Source organism: Nuphar pumila, chromosome 5 (genome assembly GCF_984573655.1).
Source record: "Nuphar pumila chromosome 5, dmNupPumi1.hap1.1, whole genome shotgun sequence".
Taxonomy (NCBI): domain Eukaryota; kingdom Viridiplantae; phylum Streptophyta; class Magnoliopsida; order Nymphaeales; family Nymphaeaceae; genus Nuphar; species Nuphar pumila.
In genome coordinates, this window is record NC_143253.1 from 18,907,319 (window position 1) to 18,934,539 (window position 27,221).

General features: G+C 40.7%; 1 protein-coding gene across 1 annotated transcript; it reads right to left on the reverse strand.

Annotated features, from left to right (window-relative positions):
• Positions 1 to 4,574: 4,574 nt before the first annotated feature.
• LOC149837003 (P-loop nucleoside triphosphate hydrolases superfamily protein with CH (Calponin Homology) domain-containing protein) lies at positions 4,575 to 26,725 on the reverse strand. The gene is made up of 19 exons (XM_090007946.1): positions 26,647 to 26,725; positions 26,365 to 26,525; positions 25,939 to 26,085; positions 25,584 to 25,854; positions 25,388 to 25,491; positions 25,184 to 25,243; positions 22,601 to 22,675; positions 8,912 to 8,993; positions 8,160 to 8,255; positions 7,911 to 8,081; positions 7,707 to 7,813; positions 7,405 to 7,563; positions 7,094 to 7,281; positions 6,757 to 7,007; positions 6,505 to 6,668; positions 5,969 to 6,301; positions 5,403 to 5,827; positions 5,133 to 5,321; positions 4,575 to 4,839 (listed from the first exon to the last, which is right to left on the reverse strand). Exons 1-19 carry the CDS (start codon positions 26,723 to 26,725, stop codon positions 4,575 to 4,577), a joined length of 3,327 nt encoding a protein of 1,108 aa, XP_089864072.1.
• Positions 26,726 to 27,221: the final 496 nt, after the last annotated feature.

Below are 27,221 nucleotides of genomic sequence, written 5' to 3' on the forward strand. Positions count from 1 at the left end.
AGAGAACGTCCCTAGGTACTCTATCGTAAGCCTTCTCCAAATCAATAAAAACCATATGCAAATCTTTGTTCCTCTCTCTATTTCTCTCAATAAGTTGTCTAAGAAGATGTATAGCTTCCATAGTAGATCTTCCAGGCATAAAACCAAATTGATTCTCCGATATCATGACAACCTTCCTCAACCTAGACTCAATCACCCTCTCCCAAAGTTTCATAGTATGAATCATGAGTTTTATACCATGATAGTTTGTGCAATCTTGTATATCACCCTTATTCTTATATAGAGGCACTAAAGTACTCTTCCTCCACTCATTAAGCATCTTATTTGTCCGCCAAATCTTGTTAAAAAGATTTGTCAACCATTCTAAACCTTTCTCTCCCAAACATTTCCAAGCCTCGATAGGTATACCATTTGGGCCAACTGCCCTTCTTGATTTCATTTTCTTCAAAGCCTCTGCAATTTTTTTCTTTTGAATCTTGCGCATGAAGTCACGATTCATCTCATGAAAAGGAATGGAAAAGTCTCCAAGATCCTGAGCATGACTTTCATTAAATAGCTTATCAAAATAATCTTTCCATCTCTCCTTAATCTCCTCATCTTTGACTAAAACCCTTTGCGTTTCATCTTTGATACATCTAACCATACCCAGATCCCTCGATTTCCTATCTCTTATTTTTGCAATCCTATAAATATCCTTCTCACCCTCTTTGGTATCCAACTTGTCATAAACCTCCTTATATATCTTATCCCTCGCTTTCCGAACTACTTTTTTAGCTTCCTTCTTTGCTATCATATACTTCTCCAAATTCTCATTATCATGACTTTTACTTAGATTTCTATAACACTCTCTTTTAACCTTAATAGCTAATTTGACATCCTCGTTCCACCACAATGTATCTTTACCTAGCGGTGCACCACCTTTATACTCACCCAATACCTCCTTAGCCACCTTTCTCATGCCACCCGCTATCTTATTCCACATAGATTCTGAATCCTCCTCAATACACCAATCAACTTCCTTAACTACCCGCTCTACAAACATTCCTTGTTTAGCTCCTTTCAGTGCCCACCACTTAATTCTAGGATCTATCCTATGTCTGTCCCTTTTGCGGCATTGTCTAATTTTAAGATCTAAAATTAAGACTCTATGTTGTGTAGCTACACTTTCTCCCGGTATAACCTTACAATCGATGCAACAACCCCTATCTCTCTTTCTAAGTAGGAAAAAATCTATCTGACTCGTATTAACCCCACTTTTAAATGTTACTAGGTGAGACTCCCTCTTCCTAAACCAAGTGTTTGCTAAGATCATATCATAGGACAAACCAAAATCTAAAATCCTTTCTCCACTGTCGTTTCTTTCTCCTATACCATAGCCTCCATGGAAACTCTCAAATCCATCCCTACTAATGCCTACATGCCCATTAAGGTCACCGCCGATGAAAAGCCTTTCTCCATAAGATATTCCTTGTACTACTCCATCTAAATCTTCCCAAAATTGACGCTTAGTGGAATCATCTAAACCTACTTGAGGTGCATAAACACTAATAATATTAATAATATCCGTACCTAATACTAATTTAATAAGTAAAATCCTATCACCCTTCCTACGGACCTCAACTACATTATCTATAAACTCACGACTCATAACAATCCCTATTCCATTCCTATTCCTATTTATTCCTGTATACCAAATCTTATATCCCCAAGGTTCTATCACTTTTGCTTTCTCACCTACCCATTTGGTCTCTTGTAGACATAAAATATCAATCTTTCTCCTACACATAACATCTACTAACTCTACCAACTTATCAGTTAAAGACCCTATGTTCCAAGTGGCTAACCTAAATTTATGGTCTTGGACTAACTTCTTTACCCCCACCCGTCCAACAAAGTGAGGGAACCCTTGCCTATTTGACACCACACCCGGGCGCCGGTGTGACGCGTCGCTTCCGGGCGACGACCTAGCAACCCTTGCCCATTTATCACTGCCTCCGGGCCTATAGAGTACAACGCGTCGCTCAGTAGGGAACGCCCCAGCGAAATTCTCATATTGGTTCATATTCATAGGGTATGACTAAGTTTTTATGCTGACTGTCACAGGCCTATCGCAACCCTCCTCCTTTATCCGGGCTTGGGATCGGCAGTGTATAACTAAACAGTTATACACAAGCGGAGTTCAGATACAAACGAGAAAAAATAAAAAAATTAAATGCACATTTATATGGGATGGAATTTTGTAAGAAAAAAAATTACATAATACAGGTGTGGTTTAAATAAGAAAATTTGCAATATCGAACTTTCACAATTTTTCATAATTTTGCAATACTTCATGCAATATTCATCCTCAATTTAGCAATTATTGGACCTTTGCAAATTTTATGATTTTTGTTGGTGATCGCGTGAAAATTATCACAACTTTGCAAATTGCTTGGAATTTCACAATATTTTTTAGAATTTTGCAACCTCAAATGCGATTTTTTTGACGAGTTCCATGGGTCTATTATTTTAGCATCATGATGTGCAAAAATAAAAAATTTGCACCTGCATGGAGTAAAAGCGATAAGAAAATATTGAGAACCTATGATATTGTTCATTCGACGGAGTTGGTAAATTATGGGGCATTTTCGAAAATGCATCATTTTTGTCATACAGTTAAGTCATTTTTTGTTTTAGTATTTGATATTTTGCAGCTAGTGCAAGCTTGGTAGTGAAGCAATAGATTCATATAAGGATAATATTTTCTCTCCTCTATTTTGCTTTATTAACATGATGATCACCAGCTAGGGCTGATCAACAAGCCGAACCGGCCGGGTTGGCTCATTTACAATAGAGCCTTGCTCAGGCTCGACTCATCTAGTTCGTATCAGCCAAACTGAGTACAAGCTCGAATTAGATGAGCATATGTGACCTATATTGTATTAAAAGAAAAAATAATAACCCTCTTATGTGAATGAGTACATTAGAGCCTTGCTGGGGCTCAGCTCATCTAGTTTGTATCAGCCAAGCGAGTACGAGCTCCAGTTAGATTAGCCAAACACAAGCTGGCTCGTTTTAAAAGGAAAAATGAAAACCCTCTTATATGAATGAGCACACTTGACAATTTGAACTAATGAACTCATTGAGGCGTGTACACGAACCTAACTAGTTGAGGTACACTATCTTGCGATATAGGGCATACCAAGGTTGCCAAACTAGAAAGCAAAAGTGAAAGACGACACGGGAAGCAGAAGCAAGAAGCGATGCATTTTAAAATGTATAGGAAGTGGGAAGCGAGGAATAGAGAAAAAAAGCAATAGAAGAATTGAATGGGAATATAAATTGAACACAAATAAAAACTAAAATAAATGTGAGTATTCTTAAATTTCATGATTTTTAGTGTAAGAATTAATTTTTTAACAAAATCTAAAAATGATGACTGCCAATTTAGAGAAATCACATGGAAGTAAGTGAGAAGCGTGAGCGAAAATACATAAAACAAGAAAAGTAGAGTAAGAAAACATATAAGAAAAATAGATGAAGCATGTGGAAAGCATATGACAAGCGTGGGATATGAGATTCTCATCAAGTTTTGGAAGCGAGGAGTATCACGCTTCCGAAGCGAGTTTCTTGGAAGCAGGCTTCCCACCTATCTAAGAAGCTTCCGGTAACTGTAGGGCATACACAATTTATATAAACTTTTAAACGAGCCTATACGATCTGATCTGAAATGAACAGCCATTATTCATACTTGGCTCACTTATTCTATACGAGTTGCGAGCTGCAAGGTATGAATTATTATTATTAGGAAAATTTTCAAAAAACGTGCCTGAAGTTTAGGCGATAATAAAAAGCACACCTAGGTTTTAGATATTGTTAAAAACATACCAAAACACATTTCCATCAATTTAACTTGGGTAGCAACTAACTCAAGTTAAGTTAATAAGATGAGGTCACTGATTTGCCCTCAAAACAATATTTGTATTTTGAAAATAAAAATAAAAAACACGTCTAAGTTTTGGTAATTGCACAAGACACATTTAACGGCAATTTTGACGGAAGTAAACCCTGGGTTTTTTCAGGTAACATAAAAAAGTTTAGTTGCGATTTTAACATCAAAAGCTTGGACTTATTTTTCATTATCTCCCAACTTCAGGTGTCAAAAGTTATTATTAAAATTGTTGTTGCTGTTATTATAACCACATTTTCCACTGTGGCAACCACGCAGAATAACAGTTTCTTCTGTGTTTAGCTTAGAACATGAATGGATCAGACATTAGTCGATCGAATTGATTGTACCTGAATCAATCTGGCAAACTGCACCGCCATTGAGTTGGTAATTGGACTTTTCATTAGAAAAAAGCTCAGATCCCTATTGGCATATAACCATCTCTAGTAAATATGAAATCACTGATATGTGCCACATGATTTGTCTATGGTCATGGATCCTCCACTCAATGCATTCAACTGCCATTGATTTCTTCATAAAGCTCTCTCTCTCTCTCTCTCATATTATTAGGAATATTTGTAACTAGTATAAAAGAGATGCGAAAAACAAATTCAAGGAAATCAGAGTTCAATCAGAATGAACACTCTCAAAAGAACAACTGTACATCAGTTGCATATGGTACAATTTTGCAAACTACCCCACAGATATGTACTGCATATACTGGTATTTCTCTCAACTGCTTGTCACTGAGATAGTAATCAACTGGGTTAGCAAACCGCTGATGTCCAAAAATGTAGACATCTAGACAGTCTTGGATCGCACATGAAAATGTTACCATTACAACCACCTCTTCATTGTCTTGGTAGATTGGGCTGTTGATGGAGTGGTGGATGACTGTGACTCCCTTGTATCTGTAGGGAAACAGATACGTATTTAAACATTGAGTCCCCCCCAATAAAAATAGTTAAATTGTTAAAATTTAAATGGAATGACCAGCAGAAGACTAAAAAGAGCTAAAAAACGGAGGATAAAATCATGATCATGTCATGTATGATAGTGCTATGCAAGCGACTCTGGCCAACTGTACACAGCACAAATTTGTGCATGTTCAAGTGCCACTGCCATTTGGGATGGCTAGCACCTGGAAGATATGATCGATATTTTCATGCTTCATCTTTGTCGTGGCACAAATGAAGAGCATAACTTACTAGAAGTATTTGTCTTTCCTCCTAGAGAAGCTCTTCGTGAAGGTTCCAGCCCTGCAACCTGAGTGCCAGTCATCGACTGCCTCCGAAGAGAGCTGGCACTTGGTGCAACTGGTGATTTTGCACCATAACTGTTTTCTTTCCTACCATAGAGAGGTGATGGAGTTTCTAAATGGCCAAGAAGATTCCTGCAGTGCATGACACATAAAAATTTGGTTCTTGGAGTTGCCTTCAGTAGATACATTCATGAATGTGTAAATGCAGCTTACCTTTTCTCAGAGCCATTAATCAATTTTCCTATTGTATTGTTCAGTGATTTCTTTATCTGAGATCCCTTCCTTTTTGAATGAGTAGATTTCAGTAGCTGGAACTTACTGGTGAGGCTTGCCTCACTTTTCTTCTCAATATCAGACCCTTCAGTTTTCACAAACATGGTGAAGTCTGGTGTGCTAGGTAATGGGAGAGGCACATCCATCCCGCTAAACATTTGACTGTTAAAATCCATGCTAGAACAGGAGTTATAAGGGCAATAAAGCTTTGCTGCCAATCCAGCACGTTTTTCAGATTCAATATCTGAATTTTTCTCTGATGCGAAAATATTTTCATGCTGACCAGGTTTGAAGAAAACTTGAGATGAGCCAGGAGACTGATCTGTCATCATGCTGCAAATGCTACTAGACATGTAAGTTTGAACCTACAATAACAAGAAAAAGGTTAGAACTTAGAATTAGTCATTTCTCAAGAACTCCAGGAAAAAGAAAAAAAAGCGAAGTGACATGAAAAACAAATCCAAAGTCCATTCCCATCAAAAGTGGGAGAGAGCACATCAGCTCACTTTTCTTGTCTTACTGATCTTCGGCTGTTGCAGATCAATCTTTCCATACACAGGCTTCTCTATGCTCAATCTCCGAGAACGAACTGGAGTATGATCAATCCCAGATTTTGTTGCAGCTAAAGGAGATTTAGGTGCTTGTGTAGTATTCAAACAGCTTGTTCGTTCAGACTTTAGAAAACTAGGACCTTCAATACTCATTCGTCGAGAATGTGGTGGGATATTTTCAAGCTTGATTTTTGGTTTTTCAAGGGGAGATTTAAGTTCCTTTACTTTCTGTGACAGGATGATAGTTTCCCCTTCCTTCTTTGCTAATGCCTTCTTGAGACATTCCACCTGCAGAACAGACCAGCAATACTTAGTGTTGTCATTATTGCTTGCAATCTCACCAACATGATTGCATGGATCAGACATTGGTTGCAAACAGAATAAACACAATCTACGAATTGGCCTATTTAAATATACACAATTATGCTTTTTCAAAGGAGTTAAGACAACTATCTTAAAGCATGCCTATTGTGAAAACATTGACTAAATACCAGTTCTCTAAGCTCTCGAATGTCACCACTTTCTTTATTTAAACGAGCAGCACCGAGTTCAACAGAGGAAACCCTTTCTGCAAATTTTAATGTACTAATGGTTTCTGCATAAGAATCCGCTTCTGGACTCACATGAGCAAACATCAAAGTTTTCGCTTGGCCACCTAAAATATATTTCACCAAAGATGGAGAAAAAGTTAGACAAAATTGACACTGACAATAAGTCTCACTGCAGTCAGTTTTCAATACAACCTAGGGAATCTTGTAGCAACTGTGTCAGCTTGCTATTTCTGTAAGGTATGTATGAGCTCTTCTGAGCTAATGCAGCTACTACATCTCCCAAACAAGAAAGAGACTTGTTGATATGTTGTGCCTCCTTCAACCTGTCCCCTGTAGCTTCTGATTTGTCCACCCTCTCGCTTCCTGCAAGGTCCACTAAGTGCAGGCAGCTGCGAATGAGGCTTCCAGATGTATCAATGCCTTGCACATGAACTGTCAAGACACTGAAGAAAGCACACGAGGCTTAGCATTATAATTATCATCATTGAACAGAGATATGAAAAAGTTAGCTCAAATAAGAAGAATTAACCTATGTGAGCGGCTGCTCCGGTTATTCATGGCAGTAGAACTGACAGCACGATTCTTTTCTCCCAAATTCATCAGATTACGGATGTCTGTTGAAGACTGAACAAGGTGTAGACTAGCATCTGGTACATTCAATCCATTGCATGTAGAGCTCCGAATTTCTAATTTGTTAGGAATTAAAGAACTAACATGCTCCATATTATTCTTCCACAAAACCAAAAGAAAAAACAAAATGTATATGCAATAAGAAAGAGAAATGAGGCAGAAGATCACAAGTACTAGATTAAAAGGATATTTTATAGTTGAAGGTTCTACTGCAAGTAGATCCCTTACTTGCTCATTATATATCTCAACCATCTGAACCTGTACCTCATATTTCATATAGTCACTCCTTTCCTGAGATATCTTAAATAGATCGCCCAGAGCCTTGTAATTGATCCCCAAATCATTGCTCAATCTGCTTGAGGTCCCACACTAGGATGCATTTGAAGAAACAAAAATTAAACCATACAATTTGTATGGACTGAACTTCAGGAAATTAGAATGGAATTGAAGCAATCTAAATGTGCACAACCATACAACATGTGAATGCCAAAAATATGCAAAAGTATATATACCATTGTATATGTTTTTCCAGAGCCTGTCTGACCATATGCAAAGATGCAAACGTTGTAACCATCCATCACAGACCTGATTAGAGGTTGAGTATCCATATACACCTCATCTGTTGACCATAAGAGGTTATAGAAAAACTGAGGATAGTATAAATATATCCAACAATAGAAAAGGGTGGGGCTGGTGGGAATGAAAGATGGAAGAACCTTGTGTGGAAGTTGGAGCGAAGACCTTGTTGAACTGGAAGGTTTTTGGGGGATCCTTCTGCGGCTTTAGAGGATTCACAATTGTCAGTGACCCATCTTCTCCAATAAAATCAACTGTTGAACAACCATCTTCAAACAAGGGCCTAATTCTGCAATAAACTCGTATATTCCCTGAAATTTGAAATCATTAAGAAATCCACCTTTTTGTGCCAGGTTATTTATTTAAGACTCAATTGCGACAGAATTAACCTTTTAGATCCTGGAGCATGTTATAGAGACTTCTATTTTCTTTTACAACACGGTGGTAACCAAGAGCAGCAGTGGAAAGTCCCTGCACCTCATTCCCTATAGAGGACACCAGAGAGAAGAAACATGTGGATTGAGATTGAAAGGAAAGAAACATGGAAATAGCAACTTTAACATCCCAAAAAACTGACAGTATACAAAAATCATAATATAAAAGGAAATTCCAGATGTAACAATTTATTTATTTTCATCCATCATCATAACTCCTGGCAAAAAAGAAAATTGCCAGTTCATTGAGTAAAACACGCTTTCAGAATTCTAATTTTCTACCCATTATGATGGTTGCATTAGTATAGCATCTCTAGCATTAAAAAACGAAAGCAATTGAACTACAAAAAAACGTATGGCAACAAATTATGTTTATAACAACAGCTTATAAAATAATCTGAATAACTAGCTCTTAGCTATTGGTATTTTAAAGACGAGATATATAACAAGATTTAAATTCTTTTCAATCCATCAGGTTCACAAGCTTTTGAGTAACACACTTCTCTGGAAAACAGAAAAGGGACATAGGTTATCCCAAGAATTACATACCATGTGCATAAAAATGCATATGCATAATAAGAACTGACATACAGGATCATTGTAAAGTGCCTTAATATTATAGATCCCAGCATTCCATGTATAAAGCTTCAAGTATGTTACAATCACAAAATGATGTTTGTCATCCATGTCGGTATGCATCAGCGTACCCAATTGCACGAGGTCAACCTGCAGTTGAGACTGCAATGCATCAAAATCCTTCCTTGTCTTGAGCAGTAGGGTCTTGAGTTCCTACACAAAAGAAAGAACTTATAAATTGTTTGCTTCAATTGATTCTCTACATATAGAAACGGGCCTTATCTTCATACACGTGCACACATGTAGGCATGTAAATCTGTATATATGTACATATGGACATGAGAGAGACAGAGAAGGAAAACTTTTAAGCTAGATCTTTTAAATTATACATATTCAAGTATATATCACATCAAATTCATCAGTGAGCATTTGGAAAGCAATCCACAACAACCAACACAATGAAACTGCATTTTTGTCTCAAAACAATGAAAAAACAAAGAGCAACATAAAGTTGTATCCTTCAAAATCATATACAAGCACCCATTTTTATATCAAACAAAAGATATTGATGACCAGAGGCTTTGTTGAACTGATTTTAACTGATCATATGCTAGCTTCCATAATGAGTACTGCAGATCAAAGCTCGTTAAAGCCGATATAGTCACACTATTGCATTAATGTACTAAGAAACTAAATAATCTTCAACTAAGTTACTTGTGCCAATAACAAGAATTCATCAGCCCTCTAGTTCCATCCAGTCAAAACTCTCAAACCATTGAACACATCACAAAATAGCTTTTATGGTTGTTAAAGCTAAACTTCTCATTAGCTCTATGATTCACTCTCTCTCCTCTAACCTAAGGCACTCTTCTAACAACTCACCCATTTCCAACAATTTCCAACAAGCACACCTACATCATGAAGCCCATGACTAACATTTCTCTCCCAAGGCACCCATCCTCCCCCACCCCCTCACCACCACCAAGCAGATGTAGAAAATGCTGTTGTGGCACCAAAAAGTACGTCACAAGGACACTCCATTTTGGCTCATGATCGTGCCCCTTTATATGCTAGACATTTTGTAAACTTCATAAAATGCTGTATCCTCATGACATAGCCCCAAAAACTCCACATTGTCAGAGTACCACTAGGAAAATGAACAAGATGATGAAATCCAAAATATCTAAAGGTAGGTCTTCCTCAAGCAAAAATTTTTCCTTCTTATTGTTCCTCCAAGGAAACAATCTCTAGTGAACTCAAAGTGGAGTTTGGGTTCACCTATACATTGAGCAGCTAGTCATGCTAAGCCTAGCAGCCTTGCTATTGGTGGAACTTGTGTTTTAGGGAAGAGCCATCAAAGTTATCAGCCGATGTCCAAGCGTATTCCTACAAGATTACATGGTTTTTGTTGCTGTGCATTTGTTTATCAAGCATTAGAACTAAAAGAGTTGACCAAAAAAGAAGGCTTATGCTGCCTTAAATTTAATAACCAGAAAAAAAAAACTATTGCAATGCCTAAAGCAGCCCCTGCAATTGCCCCAAGGTGTTCTTTGATTGGAATCAAGAAAAATTTTAACTAAAACCATAAATTAATTTTAAAAAATAGATGTGCCATTCAAACACACCTCCAAATTAAATGTTGCTTTTAAAGAATAAGTTTTAAGATAAATCAATTTTGAAAAAAATAATTTCATCAAAAATAGATTTTTCAAACATGTCATCTAAATACGGCCTAGATATATACAAGAAACATGGAAAGAAAACCCCATTGAACCACCCATACAAATATCCACTCATCTAAAACCAACCCTGAACCATCTTCCACCCCTCCCTCCTCCCCGACCATGGATGCAAACATGTATACATAATACAAAATGGAAATGTATAATTGAAAGTTGTAGATGCATAATGAAGTTTTTAGTTACTCATAAACATACAGAAATAATAAAAGAATGACAAGAGTACATGAAAAATTGCCAATGACCATAGCAACTCGAGATCATCTTTGCAAAAGATGATCTATGAGAAAATGTATTTGAACTGACAACGTCAACACAGAGGTTAACGATAATTGATCTTAATGCATACACGCTATCATTGAATAAAATGCATGTCAAATCTAGTTTACACCCTTTACTTCTCATAGAAGTAAAAGCCAAATATATATAAACTTCACAAGCCTAGCTCAACTAGCCAAACCAAGTTATTTGTTAGACAACATTCAAAAAATGTATTTGAACTGACAATGTCAACACAAAGGTTAACGATAATTGATCTTAATGCATACATGCTCTCATTGAATAAAAATGCATGTCAAATCTAGTTGACACCCTTTACTTCTCATAGAAGTGAAAGCCAAATATATTACCTTCACGAGCCTAGCTCAACTAGCCAAACAAAGTTGTTTGTTAGACAACATTCAAAAATAAGAATTAATCCAACTTTTCTTTAACACCCTGTTTGGATGACAGGGGGGGGCAAACCTGGTTTTGCTTCAAATCAGGTTTTGGGCAAATCTGGTTTGCCGAAAACCAACTCAACATGGATTGTTTGGGTGAAAAGACCAAACAGAAAAAAAGAAAAGAAAAAATTAAGGACTGCCATTTCCTGGCCAACCACTGGACAGGCCAGTTCTCGGTCGGTGGCTGGCTGAAAAATTACTAGCCAGCCATCAACATGAAAAAACTCAAAATAGAAAAGGAAAAGGCTGGCCAGCCAACGGCCGGGAAATGGCTGGCCTTGGGTTGCCAGGCATGGGCAACCCCAGGCCAGCCATTTCTCGGCCGGAGGCTGGTCGGAAAATGGCCGACCAGGTTAAAAAATAAAAAGAAATTTAAGAAAAGGCTGGCCAGCCATTTCACAGTTGGTGGCTGGCCAGCCACCTCCACTGCTGAAAAGAAAAAAAAAAGAGTTTTCTGGCTTGTGACTGGCGGAAAACTGGCCGAATTGACACCGGTGTGTAGGGAGGTGGAGGAGAGGAGAGAGAAAGAGGGTGTTGGGGGGCCTTTTTCACTTAGCCAGGTTTTAAGAAAACCTGGTTTTGGTGTCACCCAAACACACTAAAAACCTAGGTTTTCGGCACAAAACTTAGTTTACACCCAAAACCCAATTTAAAACTAGGTTTGAGGTGTCATCCAAACGGTACCTAAGTGCGAGAACCTAGACTTAGAGCTTGTCATAGATTGTCCAATATAGGTTACATCATGGTTGTAAGTATCGTATCATTACCCATAACAGTCGGGGCCCAAAGTAACACCATATCATATTGTATCGTATCGTAGACGTATCATAAATTTTTAATAAAAAAATCCAAAAAAATCCAAAAAAATCAAGAAAATAAAAAAAAAGTAGCAACAGTTCTAAAAAATCATATCACATTAAACAATGGTGAATTGCACAAAATACAACCATAAAATCACATATGAAGCTTTTATGTCTCCATGAGCTGCTATGAATGGCATGCATATCTCATAAGAAAAGTGTAAATTATGAAGTAATAAACAACACTAAGCTAACAAGTGTAACAACCCGTTAAAAAAAAAATGGTTAGGATTCGGGTCGGATCCGGACCCGGACCCGACCCGGACCCAATGGAGGCACCGCCTCCCTCGTGCCTTTAAAAAGATAAGGCAGGGGGGGTTTCAAATACGAAACCCTCCCCCTCGCTGTCTCTTCTCCCTCACCGCCTCCCGACTCTCCCTCGCTCGTCTGCTGCCGCCATTTGCGACCTCTCTCCGCCGCCGCCGCCGACCACCAGGTACGTTCTCCCTCCTCTTCTTCTCCCTTTTTTTCCGTCTCTCTCTCTCTCTCTCCCATTCCTCCCCCCCCTCGGTTCTTCGTTGCACAGGGAGGGGAGGGCTGAGCCTCCTCCCTGCTTTCGTACGGCAGGCGAGGGGCGGAGCCCCCTCCCTACTTCCGTACGGCAGGGGAGGGGCTGGGCCCCTCTTCCCTGCTCTCTGCTACGGCAGGGGAGGGGTCGAGCCCCTCCTCCCTGCCCCTTTTTGTTGCGCCAGCAGGGGCCATCGGCCCCTGCCTTTCTTTTGCACCAGCAGGGGCCCATGGCCCCTGCCTTTCTTTTGCACCAGCAGGGGGCCATCGGCCCCTGCCTTTCATTTGCCAGCAGGGGCCCATGGCCCCTGCCTTTCTTTTGCACCAGCAGGGGGCCATCGGCCCCTGCCTTTCATTTGCCAGCAGGGGCCTATGGCCCCTGCCTTTCTTTCGTCAGCAGGGGCATAGGCCCCTGCCTTTTGTTTGCCAGCAGGGGCCTATGGCCCCTGCCTTTCTTTGGTCAGCAGGGGCATAGGCCCCTGCCTTTTGTTTGCCAGCAGGGGCCTATGGCCCCTGCCTTTCTTTGGTCAGCAGGGGCATAGGCCCCTGCCTTTTGTTTGCCAGCAGGGGCCTATGGCCCCTGCCTTTCTTTGGTCAGCAGGGGCATAGGCCCCTGCCTTTCGTTTGCCAGCAGGGGCCATCGGCCTTTGCCTTTCTGTGTGCCAGCAGAGGCCATTGGCCCCTGCCTTTCTGTTTGCTAACAGGGGCCATCGGCCCCTGCCTTTTTGTTTGCCAGTAGGGGCCGATCCCCTGCCCCTTTTGTGCGCAAGCCTATACCCTTGGTCGACAGACCCGGGGAATCTTTGGAAGCTACATCGTAATGGGGACAGATTATTACAATTGTGATCTCCAGCGAGGAATTCCTAGTGAACGTGAGTCATCTGCTCACATTGACTACATCCCTCTTTGGGCGGCAAGGCTCATTTGGCCCTGCCCCATCCTTTTTGGTTTTGAGTCATTTGGGACCGTTGGCCCCAACTCTATGTATTGGAGAAGTTGAGTCTTTGCCTTGCTTTTGCTTTGTCGGGGCTTGCATGTTAATATCGCATATTCGCAGCTACGACGGATCTCATTCGCGCTCCGCGACCCGAGCCGTCAATTGTGTACGTCCGCAGACGTCGGCAAGCTCGTAACCCTCCAAGGTAGGGGAAGATTGTACGAAAGACTTGGATAATTGAATTAAGTTCAATTAAACTAAAAACGATCAATAAAATGAATATATATATATATATATATACAAATATATATATATATATATATATATATATATATATATATATATATATATATTTATACGAGTATGCACTTAACTCAAGGACGCGGTTTCACGATCCTTGCCCTTTACCTTATGTCAGTCTATACTTACCATCGTGTATCACGTCGAGATCTCGTGTTGCATTCTTGCTTATGGTTTGTATGTGCCGTCACGCATCGTGGCGAGGTTCAGTGTCGCACTTCTGCTTACCGCCTTTACCTTGTCGCCGCGCTTTGCGCCTAGGCTCTTGTTTTTGTATGTATTATTACTGCTTTGCTATTGCAGATGCCGCACAGGTTTTTGCTCTTTGCATATGCCTTAAAGGCATCCTCAGGCATTCACCTCTCTCTCTTGCGACGAGAGTTGAGATGGGAGCTAGCGTTACATCCTCGTCTAAGGAGGGGGATACCTTGCAAGGATCCTGACTCCTTAAGTATGCAGTCCTGCAGACGAGTTGGAGGTTCTGTTGAGAAACATGTATCCCGTCTATCGAGGCCGGTGTCGAGTCATGCGAGGCATGTAGATACCCCGATAGCGGATGAGGTTCTAGAAAATCGCAGGCATAATGTTGGCACAAGGTACTGCTGTTTCAAAGGATATAGTAAAGTTGATAAACTTTACATCCTTGTGAAACACTCCTGTTGAGGCTTCTTTTGAGGAGCTATACCCCCTTCATCCTAGAGTACTTGTAGTCGTGCACGACACGTCTAGTACTGCGATGATCGGATGAGACGGGCGTGCGACCACGAACAGTGCGAAATGCACAATGCTGAAATCACATAAATGGCCTCACATTCGCCTTCACAGGCAAGATGCTTGAGTGGTTTAAAGACTACAGCATAGAGTGGGTCGTTAGTTAAGCAACCCCTAACGTACCTGTTCGTTTCAAGTGGTCTGTCAAGGGAGAGGACAGGACGGTACAAACTCCAATGGACAGGTTGTTAACAACCACCCTACGGGCAATGATCCGGCCTCCCCAGTCATTGGAGTTAGGGGAAAGGGGCTACAATAGTTAGCTCAAAACTTCTGCAGAAGTTGGATGCATCCGTGGCACTGCCTCCTTCGGGGAATCCTCTCTCGGCTAAAGCCGTCCCTCTGGAGCGGACTCAACTAGCTTTTCGGGTTATTCAAATACATAGAATAACAGACGCCCGAACTAGTCTCAGTTGTTTCTACGTTTTGCCTGCGCGTACCCGCGGGCCAGTAATATCGAAACATAAAGTCTGTTCACACTGGTTGTTGAGTAGTGAGACTCACTTGCACTCGCTTGCACTACTGACTCACTTGGACTCACTTGCACTCACTTGCACTACTGACTCACTTGGACTCGCTTGCACTATTGACTCGCTTGCACTACTGATTCGCTTGCACTACATACGCGTTTGCACTATTTATCTGCTTGCATTGCTTACCTGTTTAACTGCTTATCTACTTTAAACTGCGTAACCTACTGAATGAAATGTACATAATTCAGTTTCCTTGTAGTCTATCTTGTGCACCTACTAGTTTCTTTAGCGAAACTAACCCAGTCTATGGGTACAGGTGATGAATAGGCACTTCACGGGCGATGGCGCGATGGCAAGATGGTTTCAAGACTCTCTTCTTCCTGCTCTTAGCTCGCGTCCTGATGTTTTTGGGTCTTGTAATGGATTTTCCTTGGGACATCCGAATTTTGTACTTTTGGAACCTTCTTTTAATGAAAGTGCCTTTTTCAAGTAGCATGGGTTGTATGTTTTGGTTCTTCAGCTAACGTGCCCAAAGTGGTCAACTTGCCTTTCTAAAATTAACAAAAGGATGGGCTTCCGCTTATTTCTTAAACCAACTCTGAAATAAAGAGATTCTTTTAGTCTCTTGCCTGTTTTATGAAAGGTTTGAAAGTTGAAATTTTGGGGCGTTACATCTTGGTATCAGAGCTAAGGGAAGTAAGGATTCTTGACCATTGAGCATCCGCATCGCGCTGTGAGTATACCTTTCTTTTTGCTTAGTAGGTGTTTTTTTTGCATTGTTAAGCTAAGAGGCTTGACGCGTTCTGCTTATGTACCAGCATTGCTGGGTTTTCCTAAACTACTCATGTTAAACATGAATAGTACTTATGTTTCTGGCTTATTTCGAGCCTCCTGAAAATTCTAATTATTGGTATTCCTTGTTTACTCCAAGGATGGCAAGAAACTCGAATGAAGGGTCTGCTGACGATTGGTCAGATCAGCGGGGATTCGTGTTGGATTCCATAAGTTCCCTAGCAGCGGCTATGCGAGACCAGATTCGTTCTCAAAGGGAACCAGCGCCCGTTTCTGAGCCGAAGCCGCATACCGCAGTGACGTATGAGAAATTCCTGAAGCTTGACCCCCCGACCTTCGATGGCAAGCCCGACCCAGACATGGCCGATAACTGGAGGAAGGAGGTGTATGGCGTAAGGATCGTCTCTGGGTGCCAAAAGACCCTATTTTGAGAGATGAGATTCTCGCTGAAGCCCACAAGTCCAGGTACACGATTCACCCGGGCGGCACAAAGATGTTCAAAGATTTGCAGCGCAGATATTGGTGGAGTGGAATGAAGCGGGACGTAGCCGAATACGTTTCGAAGTGTTTGACTTGCCAACAGGTTAAGATCGAGCACCAGCGACCAGGCGGAGTGATGCAGCAGATGGAGATTCCACAATGGAAGTGGGAGGACATCACGATGGACTTCATCGTCGGTTTGCCAAGGACGCGGAGGAAACACGATGCGATTTGGGTGATCGTGGATCGACTCACTAAATCGGCGCATTTCCTCCCTATTCGGCTCAGTCAGTCCCTGGACAGCTTGGCAGATCTCTATGTCAGGGAGATTGTGAGATTGCACGGTGTTCCTGTGTCAATCATCTCCGATCGTGACCCGAGGTTCACCTCCAGGTTTTGGGGACAACTGCAGTTGGCCTTGGGCACGAAACTGAAATTCAGCACCGCTTTCCACCCTCAGACCGACGGACAATCTGAACGCACGATTCAGACTTTGGAGGACATGCTGCGAGCGTGCATGTTAGACTGGAAGGGAGAATGGGACTCTCATACCGGGTTGGCAGAATTCGCGTACAATAATAGTTATCATGCGAGTATCGGTATGGCCCCGTACGAAGCTTTGTACGGGAAGCCTTGTCGATCACCTATTTACTGGGATGAGGTTGGTGAGCGGATGTTAGATTCACCTATAGTGCTACAACACTATACTCAGCAAGTGCAGATGATCAGGGAACGTTTGCGTACCGCGCAGAGTCGGCAGAAGTGTTACGTTGATCGTCGACGTAGAGAGCTGGAGTTCTCAACAGGAGATATGGTTTTTGTTAAGGTATCTCCTACAAAGAGCGTTTTCCGTTTTGGGAAGAAAGGAAAGCTGAGTCCCCGGTTCGTCGGACCTTTTGAGATCCTGGATCGGATAGGTGAGGCGGCTTATCGTGTTGCGCTGCCTCCTCAGTACGCTCAGATCCACGACGTCTTCCACGTATCTATGCTGAGAAGATACGTTCACGACCCATCACACATCATTCATTATGATGATGTGGATATCCAAAAGGACTTGACGTTCGAGGAAAGACCAGTGGCAATCGTTGACCGTCGAGACCAAGTGCTCAGATCGAAGACGATTTCTCTTGTAAAAGTACGTTGGCAACACCATGGAATAAATGAATGTACATGGGAGCCCGAGTCGGATATCAGGGAAAAATACCCTGACTTGTATTTTGACCAGTGTAAGGAATAAAAATTTCGCGGACGAAATTATTTTTAAGGAGGGTAGGATGTAACAACCCGTTAAAAAAAAAAAAAAGGTTAGGATTCGGGTCGGATCCGGACCCGGACCCGACCCGGACCCAATGGAGGCACCGCCTCCCTCGTGCCTTTAAAAAGATAAGGCAGGGGGGGGGGTTTCAAATACGAAACCCTCCCCCTCGCTGTCTCTTCTCCCTCACCGCCTCCCGACTCTCCCTCGCTCGTCTGCTGCCGCCATTTGCGACCTCTCTCCGCCGCCGCCGCCGACCACCAGGTACGTTCTCCCTCCTCTTCTTCTCCCTTTTTTCCGTCTCTCTCTCTCTCTCTCTCTCCCATTCCTCCCCCCCCTCGGTTCTTCGTTGCACAGGGAGGGGAGGGCTGAGCCTCCTCCCTGCTTTCGTACGGCAGGCGAGGGGCGGAGCCCCCTCCCTACTTCCGTACGGCAGGGGAGGGGCTGGGCCCCTCTTCCCTGCTCTCTGCTACGGCAGGGGAGGGGTCGAGCCCCTCCTCCCTGCCCCTTTTTGTTGCGCCAGCAGGGGCCCATGGCCCCTGCCTTTCTTTTGCACCAGCAGGGGGCCATCGGCCCCTGCCTTTCATTTGCCAGCAGGGGCCTATGGCCCCTGCCTTTCTTTCGTCAGCAGGGGCATAGGCCCCTGCCTTTTGTTTGCCAGCAGGGGCCTATGGCCCCTGCCTTTCTTTGGTCAGCAGGGGCATAGGCCCCTGCCTTTTGTTTGCCAGCAGGGGCCTATGGCCCCTGCCTTTCTTTGGTCAGCAGGGGCATAGGCCCCTGCCTTTCGTTTGCCAGCAGGGGCCATCGGCCTTTGCCTTTCTGTGTGCCAGCAGAGGCCATTGGCCCCTGCCTTTCTGTTTGCTAACAGGGGCCATCGGCCCCTGCCTTTTTGTTTGCCAGTAGGGGCCGATCCCCTGCCCCTTTTGTGCGCAAGCCTATACCCTTGGTCGACAGACCCGGGGAATCTTTGGAAGCTACATCGTAATGGGGACAGATTATTACAATTGTGATCTCCAGCGAGGAATTCCTAGTGAACGTGAGTCATCTGCTCACATTGACTACATCCCTCTTTGGGCGGCAAGGCTCATTTGGCCCTGCCCCATCCTTTTTGGTTTTGAGTCATTTGGGACCGTTGGCCCCAACTCTATGTATTGGAGAAGTTGAGTCTTTGCCTTGCTTTTGCTTTGTCGGGGCTTGCATGTTAATATCGCATATTCGCAGCTACGACGGATCTCATTCGCGCTCCGCGACCCGAGCCGTCAATTGTGTACGTCCGCAGACGTCGGCAAGCTCGTAACCCTCCAAGGTAGGGGAAGATTGTACGAAAGACTTGGATAATTGAATTAAGTTCAATTAAACTAAAAACGATCAATAAAATGAATATATATATATATATACAAATATATATATATATATATATATATATATATATATATTTATACGAGTATGCACTTAACTCAAGGACGCGGTTTCACGATCCTTGCCCTTTACCTTATGTCAGTCTATACTTACCATCGTGTATCACGTCGAGATCTCGTGTTGCATTCTTGCTTATGGTTTGTATGTGCCGTCACGCATCGTGGCGAGGTTCAGTGTCGCACTTCTGCTTACCGCCTTTACCTTGTCGCCGCGCTTTGCGCCTAGGCTCTTGTTTTTGTATGTATTATTACTGCTTTGCTATTGCAGATGCCGCACAGGTTTTTGCTCTTTGCATATGCCTTAAAGGCATCCTCAGGCATTCACCTCTCTCTCTTGCGACGAGAGTTGAGATGGGAGCTAGCGTTACATCCTCGTCTAAGGAGGGGGATACCTTGCAAGGATCCTGACTCCTTAAGTATGCAGTCCTGCAGACGAGTTGGAGGTTCTGTTGAGAAACATGTATCCCGTCTATCGAGGCCGGTGTCGAGTCATGCGAGGCATGTAGATACCCCGATAGCGGATGAGGTTCTAGAAAATCGCAGGCATAATGTTGGCACAAGGTACTGCTGTTTCAAAGGATATAGTAAAGTTGATAAACTTTACATCCTTGTGAAACACTCCTGTTGAGGCTTCTTTTGAGGAGCTATACCCCCTTCATCCTAGAGTACTTGTAGTCGTGCACGACACGTCTAGTACTGCGATGATCGGATGAGACGGGCGTGCGACCACGAACAGTGCGAAATGCACAATGCTGAAATCACATAAATGACCTCACATTCGCCTTCACAGGCAAGATGCTTGAGTGGTTTAAAGACTACAACATAGAGTGGGTCGTTAGTTAAGCAACCCCTAACGTACCTGTTCGTTTCAAGTGGTCTGTCAAGGGAGAGGACAGGACGGTACAAACTCCAATGGACAGGTTGTTAACAACCACCCTACGGGCAATGATCCGGCCTCCCCAGTCATTGGAGTTAGGGGAAAGGGGCTACAATAGTTAGCTCAAAACTTCTGCAGAAGTTGGATGCATCCGTGGCACTGCCTCCTTCGGGGAATCCTCTCTCGGCTAAAGCCGTCCCTCTGGAGCGGACTCAACTAGCTTTTCGGGTTATTCAAATACATAGAATAACAGACGCCCGAACTAGTCTCAGTTGTTTCTACGTTTTGCCTGCGCGTACCCGCGGGCCAGTAATATCGAAACATAAAGTCTGTTCACACTGGTTGTTGAGTAGTGAGACTCACTTGCACTCGCTTGCACTACTGACTCACTTGGACTCACTTGCACTCGCTTGCACTACTGACTCACTTGGACTCGCTTGCACTCGCTTGCACTATTGACTCGCTTGCACTACTGATTCGCTTGCACTACATACGCGTTTGCACTATTTATCTGCTTGCATTGCTTACCTGTTTAACTGCTTATCTACTTTAAACTGCGTAACCTACTGAATGAAATGTACATAATTCAGTTTCCTTGTAGTCTATCTTGTGCACCTACTAGTTTCTTTAGCGAAACTAACCCAGTCTATGGGTACAGGTGATGAATAGGCACTTCACGGGCGATGGCGCGATGGCAAGATGGTTTCAAGACTCTCTTCTTCCTGCTCTTAGCTCGCGTCCTGATGTTTTTGGGTCTTGTAATGGATTTTCCTTGGGACATCCGAATTTTGTACTTTTGGAACCTTCTTTTAATGAAAGTGCCTTTTTCAAGTAGCATGGGTTGTATGTTTTGGTTCTTCAGCTAACGTGCCCAAAGTGGTCAACTTGCCTTTCTAAAATTAACAAAAGGATGGGCTTCCGCTTATTTCTTAAACCAACTCTGAAATAAAGAGATTCTTTTAGTCTCTTGCCTGTTTTATGAAAGGTTTGAAAGTTGAAATTTTGGGGCGTTACAACAAGTCATAAGATCGTTTACATAAACAAAAACAAAATCCCCAAGTGTTTTTCAATACTTAAAAATTTTACATAACCAATTTTTTTTAAGTTCAAACAAAAATGAAGACTTCTTCTTCTTGCAAGAAATCAAGCCCTAAATCACTCTCAAGTTCTTTAGGAGTAAACACAAACTCACCTTAAGGAGTCTTATATATTTAAAAAAAAACAGAAAAAAAAACAAATTAAGTGCAACATAAAATGCACTAATTGTGCATTGTAAGATACACCCTGTATCAGGGTGTATGTTATAATACAGGGGGTGTATCGTATGATACAGCTATGATATGCACCCGTGTCTCAATACAGGTGTGTATCGTATTGATTAGGCCCAAAGTAATGACCGGCATCATACCGTATTGTATAATACAGTATGATACTTACAATACTGGGTTACATGCACCATATTTTTCTATGTCCAAGTTTGGTATTTATCATGCAACAAATATTTATCTAATTATTTTCCAAAAGCCAGATTGTTTTTTTAACGACATCAATATTGACCTGGACCCATGTGGACCTACTAGTTTTACATTGAAAAGGATTAGAAAATATTCACAGCAATTGGATCTAGTAGTGATGCATTACTTCATAATTCAGACAAAAAAAATCTTGGATACATGTTAATATTACTCATGATTCAACTAAGATGTCTCACCTAGAGAATACAGCAATACATGCTCTCTCTTTTCCAAAGTCTCATTGCCATCAATAGCAAAAGGACCCAAGTTTCCAAATCAGTGGCGGTCATTGCACTTCAATAACTAGGAGACTGAAATAAAGAATTAAAAAACCAATTTCTATTACATAGTCAAACTTCTTTTTGGTTCTAGTAGCTCTTCCAAAACTCTATATCTGCAACAAGTTTTCTGAAAGGACTTGAAAAAATATCTAGACGTTGCATGCTTAATTTGCATCCGAGACATGGCATAATGCATTTGCATTAACTTTTGCCTTTTACAGCACGTAATAAATTGGGAGAGGATGTGGCATCGCCTCTAGTAGCCTATGGATAAGAGTAATAGATCATGTCATGCACAATACATATGAAGTATGAGAGAATTTTTTTTTTGACACCATTAAGATAAAAGGAAAGTTTTAACTTTACCAAATATTACTTGCTATGGCAAAACTCAACCCTAGCCATCTAAAGGTTATTACAGCATCTCAGGTTGACAATTCATAAGCAAAAACAATCTAAGACATGTAAGTGAACTTTGAGTAAGGAAAAAAAGAGTCTGAAAGGATAAAAAAGCCAATCAAACGAAGTCTTAGGCTTTGTTATTTTTATTTGACTAACAAGAATTACCACAAGACAATTATTACTCTAAAAAACCATAAAAATAGTAAAAGTATAATATATTATTTGAACAAAGAGAGATGTCGACAATGTTGTAATTCCCAAATGTTTGTTAAAGAGATAAGAAGGAACCAAAGAGGATAACCATCTACCATCCCACATGTTCAATGGAACATCAACAAAAAAGTATACATGTAGTTGAAGATGGTGCAGTATGTAAGCTATTAATTTTTTTTTACATCTAATGGAAAAAATCAACAAAAAATAAGCTATCAGTCAACCAATGTAGGTATCTATGAAAGGAAGCAAAAGGTTACAAAGTCAAAAGTTGTGTACCTTGATCTCTTCCCCCTGAGACTCCAAGAGAGACAAATGTGTACAATTCCCCTTTGTTAAGCAAGATCTACAACCCTGAAGGCAAGGAATGAATTATATCCCACAAAATTTTAAAAACTCCACAACAATATTTCTAGTCATAGCTTAGAATTTATCCAATGCAACAAGAAACAATGTCTTTCGTATTCAGTATCTCACAGGTTTCAGGTTAGTATTGGGCACGCTTATCGTAAATACCCATAGAAAATGAGAAATGTGTTTCCCAATAAAAGGTTCCACAACGCAAACTTTTGTGTTCTAGAAACACGAGGGAAACACTAAAAATTTGAGGAAAATGTGTTTCCCATCATCAGGGAAATGAGTTTTCCTTCTTCAGGAAACATGTTTCCATACCCACGTAAAACGGGTTTCATTGAAGTAGGGAACTGGGATATAAATGATATTAGTCAGTATTAATAAAAAAAAGCCCTCTTGCATGAAAATACTATAGAAAAGAGTTGTAATGCCTTCATTATGCAAGGGTAGTTATGTCATTTTGTTAAAACCTCATTTTCAAAACCCTAAATCCCCCAAATTGCAAGATCAGTTATTTATCCTCAAACTGTTTTTATAATTAATCATTTTAAGATAAATATTTGATTTTTTTACAAAAAAAAATCATATAAGTTGCCACTATATGCTACATTTGTTTGAATGAAGTATGAATTAAGAAATAATATGATCTTTATTTTATAGTTTTGTATTTGTAGAACTATATGGATGATCAAGTATACTATTGGATTCACAATTTCTATGAAAAGTCTTGTTGTATTAGTATATGCAAAATCATATTTCTGTAACAACATATTTGTTTGGTAAGGAAAACACCAATACATTTGTAGTTATATATACATTATCACCATCTTAAACCTTTTAAATTTTCTCAAAATAAAAATTTTTCTCTTCTTAAATGTTTTCCAATAGTCTCACCATTTGTTTCCTAATTCCACTCCCGTTCATTTTCCCACATCCTGTTTCACAAGTTTGAGAAAAACCCTTTTTATATTTTCGTTTCTCAAGACATTTCCCATTTCTGGTTCCCTCCTGACAGTTGGGATAAGCCGGTGGTCATCATGTTAAATTCAATTACAGCGGTGCATATTCATCATTAAATATTGATTTTTCTATTTTTTTTTTTCATTTTAGGATGTGTCTTTTTGGTAAATCTTGAAACATGAGTCCAACCATCATAGATATTATTACATGCTGAGCTTTGCAAGAAAAACTCAATGTTTATGTTAAATTCAATTATAGGTATTCAGTCATTAAATCTAGATTTTTCTGTTCTTTTCAGTTTAGGATGTGTCTTTTTCTCTGGGTAAATCTTAAACCCTGAGGTCAACCATTAATAGATATTATTACAAGCTGAGATTTGCAAGAAAACCCAATGATACAACATTATAATCAAATAGTACATCAAGAAAGACATACATATACAAGGGTAAAATGCCCTAGAGGATCAAAAAAATTGTCATTGTTCCATTCAAGTGAAACCACTTCTTTTACAGTTACCAACTTGGTAACTGGTCCCATTACATGTTGACGTTATGGATGATCAGTGTATTAATTCTTTACAAACAATGAACTCACATGACCATTGCTTGAAATTTTAAATTTACATAATCTTACAAATTAAAGAAGTTCAAGAATGTAAACCTTATAAGGTTCAGCTGCAGGCAAAGCACTTGGCGCACATGTTGACAAGTTCTCCCCGATCATTGTTTGTTCTTTAAGAAATGCCTCCAACTATAAATTAGAAAATTATATAAGCTGAAAAAGGGACACATGACAAACTCGATACTAAAAAATACAATTTTCTTGGAAGTGAGCATTGCTATGTTTTGAAACTTCTGTTCTCTTTGGTACTTTGGAGACACCTTTATTAAGAGTTGAAAAGGAAAAAAAGTTTGTCTGATCCTTTCTTCACAATTGATTTTTTTCTCATTCCAAGATGTTTTGAAGGGTCTGCACTTTATATCCATATGTATGTATAGAGATGACAATAGATTTCCTGGCAAACTGATATAAAAGCTGTTAAAATTTTCAAATTTGCATCGAATTCTTTCTTTCAATACTAAATAATTATTTTGTTTCTATTATGCTCATTTAGCAGTTGGTCATTGTGCATTACCGCAGAAGCTGCAGTATCAACACACAAATCTGGAGTTCAGGAAAAAGTTTGGGCTTTTTATTCTTTTTTCTATTCTTTCTAGTCATTGAAGCATAATATTCAGCTTTCTAAAAGATTTTTCTCTAGAAATATTTTCTTATAAGATAGCAAAGCCATCAGCTTCAGCCTTAAATTCCACAAGTCAATCTACAACATATTTATTCCTCTAGTGAAACATCATTTTCTTGGGTATTTTGTAGGTTTCTTTCTGTTTTTTCATCAAAAATTTGGTGTTTTTATATTTAGAGATTTTTTCAGTGGTGAATTATCAAGCATGTTGCACAATGTAGAAGCCTTTTGGAAATGTTAAAGATATCCAAGAAAATGGTGAAGCACTCAGACTTCTTGCTATATCATTGGATTGCCTCACTCACATGAGGAAAACTGTTTGGTTTTTTCTTTAATAGGTGATTGGAGATCAACCTTCCAAGATCCTGCAAGGAAAAAAATACCATTGATAATTATAAACTTTCATCAACACAAGTATATATCTCAAAACATAATCCAAGAACAACAATCAGGTACTTCAGTCTTACTAAATTTGGCAAAATTAGTGTTAGCTCAAGTGTCATTCTCACCGCATTGCCAAGAAGGGAATCAAGATGGCGTTGGTCAATATTTTCCTTTGCATCAAATAGTGACTTAGCAACTTGTCTTAGAATCGAATTAACAGAATCTGAGTCTGCACAATTTTAAAAAAAATTACATTATCCTATCAAGTGAATAGAGACAATTTGGGGGGAGACCACTTCACTACAGCTAGACAGTGAATACCTTGATCATGAGATGGGCTCTTCTCATCCTGGCTTCTACACTTGTCACTCGAAGATGATAAATCCAACCTTCTACAAGGAATCTTGAACTCCTCCGACCCATTCACATTAACACGACTCCTTCCACCAGAATGTGGCACCATTGGGGACCGCCCACTCCCATTATACCTCCACGACCCACTCCCCCCGCACTTTATCCATTCATGGTAAGACTTAAGAGCCAGGATGCAATCCACAATCTTCCCAGTGGATCCAATGGCTTCCAATGTGCCCTAACGAAACATTACCCGTATCAGAAACATAAACGGAAGCACATGCATATGCGTGGAAATGTAGATGAGAAAAAAATTGTATACCCTTTCGAGAACAGATGCTTCAAAAGCGGGTAATTTAATTTCCTCTACAGCTTGTATAAAGTTTCTCACATTCTCAAAGTACTGATAAGCAGGCAATGGTGATTTTTCACATTCTGATGGAATCGAAGCCGAATGACTCTCCACAACCTAACAAGTTTTTTTCGCAAATAGCACACCAGAAAACGACTGGAAAAGTCAATTAATATTGCAAAACAAAATCGCATAAAAACTCAAAGAGTAAAATCCAATCCCTAATTCGACCAACAACCTAAGAACACGGCAAATCAAGTATCACCGCACCGAAATTAGTATTAAAGGAAGCCTAGAAATGAACGTTTTGGCATATATTGTGTGAAATAGAATACGAAAAAGCATAAACCCATAAAGGAAACTATTGAAAAATAAGGAAGACCTAAATCAAGAAACCTTAGGAACAGCTCCCGGCTTGATCTTGTTGATGGCATTGCAGAGAACCAAGCCATTCCTGAGGCAGGAGAGGAACTCCTCCTCAGACGGCTGCGTCGAGAGCTTCAGCGACCTGTCTAGGATGCTCCGGAGCCACGCCGCCGCCTGGAACCTCCGCGCGGCTGCAAGAATATGGCAAGAATCAGAAACCAAGAAAACCATAACCCTAAATCCATCATCCCCATCACATCGATCACAAAGAATAAAAAAGAATGAGCACAGAGAGAGATAGAGTGAAGCTACCTGATTCCTCAGCCTTCCTTGAAGCGAAATGGGAGTCGCTCAGTGTCCCTAGGGTTTTCCTGACGCAGGGATCCTCCATTGAGAGCACCCTGCAAAACCCGAGAGAGAGAGAGAAAGAGAGACAGAGGTTCTGGGGTTCAGTGTAACGTTAGAGAGAGAGGGAGAGGTTTTCGGGTTCAGCGTAACGTTCGAGTTTGCTTTAAATTCAAATAGGTGGGGGCAGGGCGGGAGGAGCAATCTGGGCCGTTGACTGTGCGCAAGATGCACGGATATGGACGGCGGGGATCGTTTGGAGGAGAAGCGAATCTCCAGGAGTTTTTTTTATTCTTTTGGAATATTTTAACCGCTGGGATTCTTGAATCGGTTTTGGCTGCAATGTTGCCAAAATCGATTTTTAAATCGAATCGGTTTCCAAAAGATTCAGAAAATCAGCCTGAATCGGACGGAACGAACCGTTTTGAATGGGTCTATTTGAAAAACTTGACTTTTTAAATTTAAAGAATCATAAAAGTCGAGAATACCAGGAAAATTAAGAAAAAATTATCAAAAAAGTACATTGAGTTTTAATAGAATTC